This window comes from Salvelinus namaycush, chromosome 33 (genome assembly GCF_016432855.1).
Source record: "Salvelinus namaycush isolate Seneca chromosome 33, SaNama_1.0, whole genome shotgun sequence".
Classification (NCBI taxonomy): Eukaryota; Metazoa; Chordata; class Actinopteri; order Salmoniformes; family Salmonidae; genus Salvelinus; species Salvelinus namaycush.
The window spans coordinates 32,197,203-32,207,202 of record NC_052339.1 but is presented as its reverse complement, the minus strand read 5'-3'; the positions used below and the strand labels follow the sequence as shown (position 1 = coordinate 32,207,202).

General features: G+C 46.1%; 1 protein-coding gene across 1 annotated transcript in view; it reads right to left on the bottom strand.

Moving 5' to 3' along the window:
- Positions 1–10,000, bottom strand: part of LOC120027914 (potassium voltage-gated channel subfamily H member 2-like) — a 343,572-nt gene that overhangs the window by 14,928 nt on the left and 318,644 nt on the right. The window contains exons 6-7 of the mRNA XM_038973009.1: positions 1,705–2,127; positions 351–741 (exon numbers count right to left, since the gene is read on the bottom strand). Of these exons, the coding sequence (XP_038828937.1) occupies positions 351–741; positions 1,705–2,127 (814 nt within the window). The remainder of the gene's footprint in view (positions 1–350; positions 742–1,704; positions 2,128–10,000) is intronic.

Below are 10,000 nucleotides of genomic sequence, written 5' to 3'. Positions count from 1 at the left end.
GGCACTGTAATAATCATCCTCCATGTTGAAATGTGACCACTGCTGACTGCAGAACTGAGTGGGATCGTCTTCTTGGTGAGGCATATTAAAACAGACATAACACCTTACAATGATCCTTACCTTCCTTAACTCTTATCCTAACCCTAACACTGAACCAGTTTTATCACACGTTCTCATTCAAACTGTTAGCAGCTACCAAGACAGCGAACACTGCAACAAAACAAGGAACCAAGTAAATACGAGCAGATGCGGCACCACCATACTGCTAACCAATTAAATCACAGTAGCATAAATTTCTACATCCCTTATAGTTTACCCTCCAACACATACAGACGCTCCTTGGTACTTACATCCTATGAGCATGACACAGATGGAGAAGATCTTCTCAGAGTTGGTGTTGGGGGAGACGTTGCCAAAGCCCACGCTGGTCAGACTGGAGAAGGTGAAATAGAGGGCTGTGACGTACTTGTCCTTTATGGAGGGGCCCGAGCCCCGCACCGTGTCGTTGTAGTGCTTCCCCAACGACTCGCCCAGTGTGTGGAGCCAGCCGATGCTGCCGTTGCGTTCCACGCTGCCGATGGCGTACCAGATGCACGCCAGCCAGTGGGCGATGAGGGCGAACGTGCACATGAGCAGGAAGAGGACGGCGGCGCCATACTCCGAGTAGCGGTCCAGTTTCCTTGCCACGCGCACTAGCCGGAGGAGGCGGGCCGTCTTCAGCAGGCCAATCAGAGTGGTCGTCTGGCAAGAGAGAGGAGAAACAGTTTGTTTAGTGTCCAATCTTACCTTGGGAGGTCCTGTGTTGCAGAGTTCTGCTCCATACAAGCCGTAACAAAGCTGATTCAACTCATTAAAGTCTTGATTGAAGACTATTATTAGTTGATTGGTTGAATCAGATGTCTGACTGCTTGGCTGGACCAAAAGCCTGGACACACACTGGCCTTCTGCAGATAAGATTGGATAGCCCTGGTTTTGGAGGTCAGTTCAAAGTTAAAATAGCTTTATTGTCCGTTTAGGATAAATTACATTAATGAAATTTACAAAATGTGCTGTGAACCATCCTCTGCCCTACACTTGTACCCGATCCCCTCAGCAGCACGGAGATCCTGGTCTGTACTAGCGGAGATCTTCCCATGAATCCTCCCCATGATTTACTCTGCTGTCGGTTGGTTCTGTTTATTCCCACCCATTATACTTGTCATGAGGAGCCCCCACCACGTCTATACAGCAAATAAACAAGGACCCGATTACTTCCCTGCTTGGCAGAAAGCCTAGTTCCTCACTTCACAATATAAATGATAGTCCTCTGCTGCGGAGACTGTCCACTTCCTTGGCTCACTGGCCACTTGAGGTTCAATTAATTAAACAATGGCAAGAAGGTTGACAGTACAAACTTTCACAGTTGTTTTTCTGCTCCGGAGCCTTTGTGGGGATATCCCTGACTTGTTGTTCATTGGAGGTCCATTTATAATGGAGTAATCGAAGGGAGATTTTATTTTGGAGGTCCCAAAAGCTCATTGCAAATAGCTTTCATTATTTGTGGTTATCTACAGGTCAATATATCGAACCTTAAATATGAAATCAAACCTTTAAAACCAAGATTCATATCTGACAATCCCCGTAACTTAAGATGCGTTCCAACACAGGTTGTCCTCACAAAACTCCATTGCCCACAATGCACTTCCCCTATCCCCAATTCCTCACCTCCTCTCCGCTGCGGTAGATGAGCAGGTCGAAGGGGATGGCTGCCACCATGTCGATGAGGAACCAGCCCTTGAAGTAGTGGATCGCTATCCTCAGCGGGGCGCTGACCACCTCGTCGTTAGTGTTGACGTATGTCGTCCTGAAGTTGATGACTATGTCCACGATGAACATGATGTCCACGATGAGGTCGACCACATTGAGCGGCGAGCACGAGTAGCCACAGTTTAAAATGGCTGCCTCCTCCTGATCGTGGAGGAGGAAGGCGGCGGAGTAAGGGGTCAAGATGGCTGTGTAGATGACCAGCAGCAGGATGAGCCAGTCCCACACCGCCTTGAAGGGGCTGTAGTGGAGGACGGTCCACTTGTGGATACGAGGTGCCTGGAGCTTGTACTCTGGGAGGACGTCGGCACCCAGGGACAGCACCTGGCGGGGGAGATGGGGGGAGGGGTTAGCCTTTCTGATCTGGTAGTTGGATCAATATGATAGCGTTATACAGAGAGAGAGAGAGAGAGAGAGAGAGAGAGAGAGAGAGAGAGAGAGAGAGAGAGAGAGAGAGAGAGAGAGAGAGAGAGAGGGAAAGAGAAGGATGGGAATAGGGCAGGGAAGGACAAGATGAAAGTTCCCCAAAACTTTACATTTACATTTGAGCGACTTAAAGTTAGTGCGTTCATCTTAAGATAGCTAGGTGGGACAACCGCATATCACATTCATAGTAAGCACATTTTTCCTCAGTAAGTAGCTATCAGCAAAGTTAGAGCTAGATGGCGCCATAGAACATGGCTGACGTTTTACATTCTCCCAACCAATTTTGTTATTTAGTAATTTTTTTGCGTTTTGTGTAACTTATTTTTTTACTTATTGTGTACATAATGTTGCTGCAACCGTCTCATATGACCGAAAATAACTTCTGGACATCAGAAAAGCGATTACTCACCGCGGACTGGAAGAAACGTTTTCCTTTAACGAGTCCGGCGAGTCCAACGAGAAGTATATCCTGCTTTCACTGTAACAGGCCCAGATCCACGCCTTTCGCGTGAAGAAAAGACACCGGAAAAGGGGACGCAGATCGGGAATCCTTCTGAAAATCTGGAGGCAAGCGAGTAAACTCCCACTGCCTTCCATTCTTCTCACTAACGTGCAATCATTGGACAATAAAATGGATGACCTACGATTAAGATTATCCTACCAATGGGACATTAAAAACTGTAACATCTTATGTTTCACAGAGACGTTGCTGAACGAAGATACGGACAACATAGAGCTAGCAGGATTTTCCATGAACCGGCAGTACAGAGACGCTACCTCTCGTAAGACGAGGGGTGGGGGTGTATGTCTTTTTGTCAATAACAGCTGGTGCGCAATGTCTAATATTAAAGAAGTCTCGAGGTATTGCTCGCCTGAGGTAGAGTACCTGATAATAAGATGTAGACTGCACTATCTACCAAGAGAGTTCTCATCTGTATTATTCGTAGCCGTCTATTTACCACCACAAAACGAAGCTGACATTAAGACCACTCTCAACCAACTCTATAAGGCCATAAGCAAAGAAGAAAATGCTCACCCAGAAGCGGCGCCCCTAGTGGCTGGGGACTTTAATGCAGGCAAACTTAAATCAGTTTTACCACATTTGTACCTGCATGTCACATGTGCAACCAGGGGGGAAAAAAATCCGAGACCACCTTTACTCCACACACAGAGATGCATACAAAGCTCTCCCCCGCCCTCCATTTGGCAAATCTGACCATAATTCTATCCTCCTGATTCCTGCTTATAAGCTAAAAGTAAAGCAGGAAGAACCAGTGACTCGCTCAATACGGAAGTGGTCAGATGACGTGGATGCTACACTACAGGACTGTTTTGCTAGCACAGACTGGAATATGTTCCTGGATTCATCCAATGGCATTGAGGAATACACCACCTCAGTCATCGGCTTCATAAATAAGGGAAAAATAAGATGACGTCATCCCCACAGTGACCGTACATACATACCTCAACCAGAAGCCATTGATTAAAGGCAACATCTGCATCGAGCTAAAGACTAGAACTGATTCTTTCAAGGAGCGGGAGACTAATCCGGACGCTTATAAGAAATCCTGCTATGCCCTCAGACGAACCATCAAACAAGCAAAGCATCAATACAGGATTTAGATTGAATCCTACTACAGCGGCTCTTACGCTCGTCGGATGTGGCAGGGCTTGAAAACTATTACGGACTACAAAGGGAAACCCAGACGCGAGCTGCTCAGTGATGCGAGCCTACCATATGAGCTAAATGCCTTTTATGCTCGCTTCGAGGCAAGCAACACTGAAGCATGCACGAGAGCACCAGCTGTTCTGGATGACTGTGTGATAACGCTCTCGGTAGCCGATGTGAACAAAACCTTTAAACAGGTCAACATTCACAAAGCCTCTGGGCCAGACGGATTACCAGGACGTGTACTCAAAGCATGCGCAGACCAACTGTCAAGTGTCTTCACTGACATTTTCAACCTCTCCCTGACCGAGTATGTAATACCAACATGTTTCAAGCAGACCACCATAGTCCCTATGCCCAAGGAAGCGAAGGTAACCTGCCTAAATGATTACCACCCCGTGGCACTCACTTTGGTAGCCATGAAGTGCTTTGAAAGGCTGGTCATCAACAGGATCCTCCCGGACACCCTAGACCCACTCCAATTTGCATACCACCCCAACAGATCCACAAATGATGCAATCTCAATCGCACGCCACACTGTCCTTTCTCTCCCTCTGCAACTGTATCCTGGACTTCCTGATGGGCCTCCCCCAGGTGGCAAGAGTAGGCAACAACACGTCTGCCACGCTGATCCTTAACACTGGGGCCCCTCAGGGGTGTGTACTTAGTCCCCTCCTGTATTCCCTGTTCACCCACGACTGCGTGGCCAAACACAACACCATCACATCGGCATCTGACCATATACAGGCCCTACAGAGGGTAGTGCGAACGGCCCAATACATCACTGGGGCCAAGCTTCCTGCTATCCAGGACCTATATCATAGGCGGTGTCAGAGTTTTCTCTGCTACCGCACGGCAAGCGGTACCGGAGCGCCAAGTCTAGCACCAAAAGGCTCCTCATCAGCTTCTACCCCCCAAGCCATAAGACTGCTGAACAATTCATAAAAACGCCACTGGACAATTTACATTGACACCCCCCTCCTTTTTGTACACTCGCTGTTTGTTTGTTACCTATGCATAGTCACTTCACCGCAACCTACATGTACAGATTACCTCAACTAGCCTGTACCCCTGTACACTTACTCGGTACAGTAACCCCCTGTATATAACCTCCACACTGACTCAGTACCGTTGCCCCCTGTATATAACCTTGTTATTGTTATTCTTATTGTGTTACTTTAATGATTACTTTTTGTTTTAGTCTACTTTATTTTCTTCTTCTTGAACTGCACTGTTGGTTAAGGGCTTGTAAGTAAGCATTTCACGGTAAAGTCTACACTTGTTGTATTCGGCGCATGTGACAAATGCATTTTGATTTGATTTGATTTAGTAAGGGGTAAAAATAAAAAAACAATACCAAAAGTAGAGGTTTTAGATGTTTTCAGAAGATGGGCAGGGACTCTGCTGTTCACCATTGGGGTGTCTTGGACGGCGCTGAGTAGGAGCTGCCCTCCTGTAGGGAGGGCCAAGAGACCAGAGGTGGCAGAACGGAGTGCTCAGGTAGGGGTGTAGGGTTTGAGCATAGCCTGAAGGTAGGGATGGCCAAGGTGCTCAGGTAGGGGTGTAGGGTTTGAGCATAGCCTGAAGGTAGGGATGGCCAAGGTGCTCAGGTAGGGGTGTAGGGTTTGAGCATAGCCTGAAGGTAGGGATGGCCAAGGTGCTCAGGTAGGGGTGTAGGGTTTGAGCATAGCCTGAAGGTAGGGATGGCCAAGGTGCTCAGGTAGGGGTGTAGGGTTTGAGCATAGCCTGAAGGTAGGGATGGCCAAGGTGCTCAGGTAGGGGTGTAGGGTTTGAGCATAGCCTGAAGGTAGGGATGGCCAAGGTGCTCAGGTAGGGGTGTAGGGTTTGAGCATAGCCTGAAGGTAGGGATGGCCAAGGTGCTCAGGTAGGGGTGTAGGGTTTGAGCATAGCCTGAAGGTAGGGATGGCCAAGGTGCTCAGGTAGGGGTGTAGGGTTTGAGCATAGCCTGAAGGTAGGGATGGCCAAGGTGCTCAGGTAGGGGTGTAGGGTTTGAGCATAGCCTGAAGGTAGGGATGGCCAAGGTGCTCAGGTAGGGGTGTAGGGTTTGAGCATAGCCTGAAGGTAGGGAGCCACTGATTACGTAAACAACAACGGTCACAAATTGCCCTCACACAGTATCACTTCACAGGGTGTATAAGTAAGGATGAAAAACACAGCAATTCCTTGCATGTGTTGTATTAACATTTAGCAATTAGAGAAATGCTCAGTATCCAGTGAGGTTGATGGAAGCTGTTGTGATAGGAAGTTTTCTCATAAGGTAACCTCTCAAGCAGAATGGAAATGCTCAAACGCACACGGAGCACGCACACACACACACACACACACACACACACACACACACACACACACACACACACACACACACACACACACACACACACACACACACACACACACACACACACACACACACACACACACACACACACACACACACACACACACACACACACAACCCTGAACACCCCCCGAACACGCATACACAAAATGCAGCACTCACAAAAACACACATACACAACAGCACACTCCGAACACACACTGAACACACCCCAACCACACACCGAACACAAATCGAACACACAAACAGAAATTCACCATGGGAGCCAAATTCAGTCAGCGCACGCAATTCCAGTTGAGTGGCTTTGTTTCAGTTATTTATTCCAACTTCAGTCAGCAGCAATGAGAAGACAAACTAATCACAATGAGATAGTCATTTCCCCTGGTCTCCCAGAATCACAGTAGATGAAATCACACATCCGGCTTAATGTGTTGAATTCTCTCTCTCTGGTCGAGCGGTAATACCTCAGCCTCTGGCATACATGTATAGGTGTCAACGTAGGTTCAAATCCGGCCTACTGCCCTTTGATACAACCTCTATCTTTCCCCACTGCCATCCTTTCTCTATATCTGTAAAAAAAAATATATCAAAAAATTCGGAGAAACATCTTTGTAGAAACAAGGTTGACACCTGCAAAAGACCTGTGAAAAGACATTGTGGTCTCGTTCCACTTAAACAGTATCTATGGCGTATTATGTTACCTCAGGCTACTGTAGTTCACCTGCTCCCAGAATGCTCCTCGCGCTCATACAGGGGCGGTATTTCCAGCTGAAGTGTGACAGGCGTACAGGGGGAGGACCTGGCAGGTCGCCTGAGGGTGGATAAGGCACTGCAGGTGTTCAGCCAACCGTGTTGGCAAGGCAGGTGCGGTGCTAGACTGCAGGTAGCGCAGAGGGCAGGTGTAAGTGTGTGTGTGTGTGTGTGAATTAGATGCCTATAATTCATGGTGTGTTGGCCCTTCGCTATGGAGCTCAGTCATGTTCCTGAGCTTGACAGGCACTGGGGGTTATCTATTGTCATGACGTTGCCCTCTTTGGGTACAGCGAGCACCATCCCCCTCTCTCTGTCTCCTACAACCAGGCTGCTGTGGTCAGAGAGAGGTCATAAATTCCTGGAGGAGATTATCTCCTCATGGCCACAGTATAGAGAGAGAGAGTGAGTTTTCAGAGAGAACAAAGGAATTTCTTCCACCTCACAGAACTGGAGGTCCGAACAGTATTTATGTTCTGGAGAACGTATAAAAGATCGGTGAAGAATCCAGCTACGAACTGGTCCGTTTGGTACAATTTTGTGAAACTCATGAGAGACAATACGGCCACATTACCATAACGCTGTTTATATAATAGCCTCAGATATGAGGCTTATATCTAATTGTTGTATAAGATGAATGAGTGAGGATGATACTGTTTGTGAAATGGTGTAATGTGATTTTGTACTGTTTAATGAAGGAAACTCCAATTCCCTTTGGAGTTTAACTAAATCAGAGGACCGCCCATGAGCACAGCTATGGTCTGGCGTCCTGGGACAGGCCCTTTTCTGCTCTTCCGAATAAAACCCCCACCCGGGTTTTCTATCACCAGACCAGCTTACCTCGATAATGCGAGGGCCAAGGTTTGAGAGGAGACCAGCTTACCTTGATAACGCGAGGGCCAAGGTTTGAGAGCAGACCGAGCTTACCTCAATTACGAGATGGCTAAAGGTTGCAGACCAGCTTACCACGAGAGGTTTGAGTAGAGACCAAGGTTTGAGTAGAGACCATAAACCTAAGGTTTGAGTAGATGGCTGAATCTTTTAACCATACCACGTGGTTAAACTCTTAGACTATCAATACCGACAGAATAAGAACAAGTCTTTGATATTAATTACTAGTCTGCAGCTAGGAATTCAGTATCATTGAACGCGAAGACCGACAACCGCCGAAACATCTATTCTATAACGACATGAATGAATGTCACTCTGAACTATACATTCTAACCACGACAGAGAGAGAAAGAGGGCGGACAGACTCTCCAACAGAAACAAACTTCTCAACAGAGATCCCGACGACACACTGAGCGTAAATATATATACTGATTGCAATTGTTCCCGAATGAGTGAGCGTTCATGTGCAAAGGATTAGCATTTCAATTGTTATAATTATCACTCTGTCTAACAAGCTGCCATGCCGGTTTAGCCCACAAGGGCACATCCGCTATCATTTCCTTGTAACCATATCTACTGTTTGTGTGATGCATTTCTGTGAATTACTTAGTTAGTAAATAAATGATTTTAAGACAATTGATGTATGGATGACTCATAGTGAAGACTGGGTTCGTGCAGATAACCAACAATTTACGACGTTTGGAATGAGACTAACGTGAGGTAAAGTGTAATGGCTTTCGTCGGTAGAAGGAGAGGAGGACCAAAGCGCAGCGTGGTGCGTATCCATAATTTATTAGAATACTTCTCAATATGAACAAAAACAATAAACAGACGAAAAACCAACGAAGCTACAGTCCCGAACTAGTGAACACAGAAAAAACCAGGAACACACGAACAGGAACAATCACCCACAAACCAACAGTGAAAACAGGATATCTTAATATGGTTCCCAATCAGAGACAATGCAAAACACCTGCCTCTGATTGAGAACCATATCGGGCCAAATGACAAACCTAAACATAGAAACACATAACATAGACTGCCCACCCCAACTCACGCCCTGACCATACTAACTAAAGACAAAAACAAAGGAAAATAAAGGTCAGAACGTGACATAAAGAATAATTCATTAATCAGAAGACTAAGTGATCAGATATCAAAATATCTGAAAGTTATATTAGGAAATGTATATCTTTATAATCTGAATATTTTCCGTGGTGCCCCGACTTCCTAGCTAATTACAGTTACACGATTAAGTAGTTTAATCACGTAATAATAATTACAGAGAGTTATTTGATAAACAAGTCTTCAGTTTTAATGATGCCAAAGACACGACACTATCATGTTAGGGTAGATGGTATCGTTTGTCACTGACAAGGCCAAATCAAATCAACTTTGGGCAACTTTGCTTGTATGTCCCCGTCATTTCTGGGGGTGGAGGCAGACAGAAACAACATACTCAATAGAAAAAACACACACACACACACACACACACACACACACACACACACACACACACACACACACACACACACACACACACACACACACACACACACACACACACACACACACACACACACACACACAGACAAACACACAGACAAACACACAGACAAACACACAGTTCAGTGTAATTTCCACTTTAAAATTTCAGACTTGATTTATCCCAACAAAAAATGTATACATTTCTACAAAAATGTCCATGAATTATAGTCCATCTAATAATTAAAATGTCCTTTTGCTGCAGGATTATTTTCCTGCAGTGAGAAACTAATCAAATTAAGATAGTACATCTGTAGATATGATAATATGATAAAAGATGAAAATACTGGTCCCCTGTTCGAACAGCTCTGCTCTGCCTTTTACTCAGCCCCTGCCTTCATGGCTTTGGCTCTTCCTCTCTCTCACTGGCTGGCTGTTTGGCCCTGGAAAGGGCTAGCAGTGTCTATCAATGGAGGGTACCAGGTCAGGAAGGTACAAGCAAGAGGGAATGGATTCGGTACAAGCAGTGCAATGTCACCTCTGAGGTCACATCCCTATTGCCACGGTGCTGTACTTTCACGACCCTCTCAAACAATAAAGATTCTATTTTTGTCTCT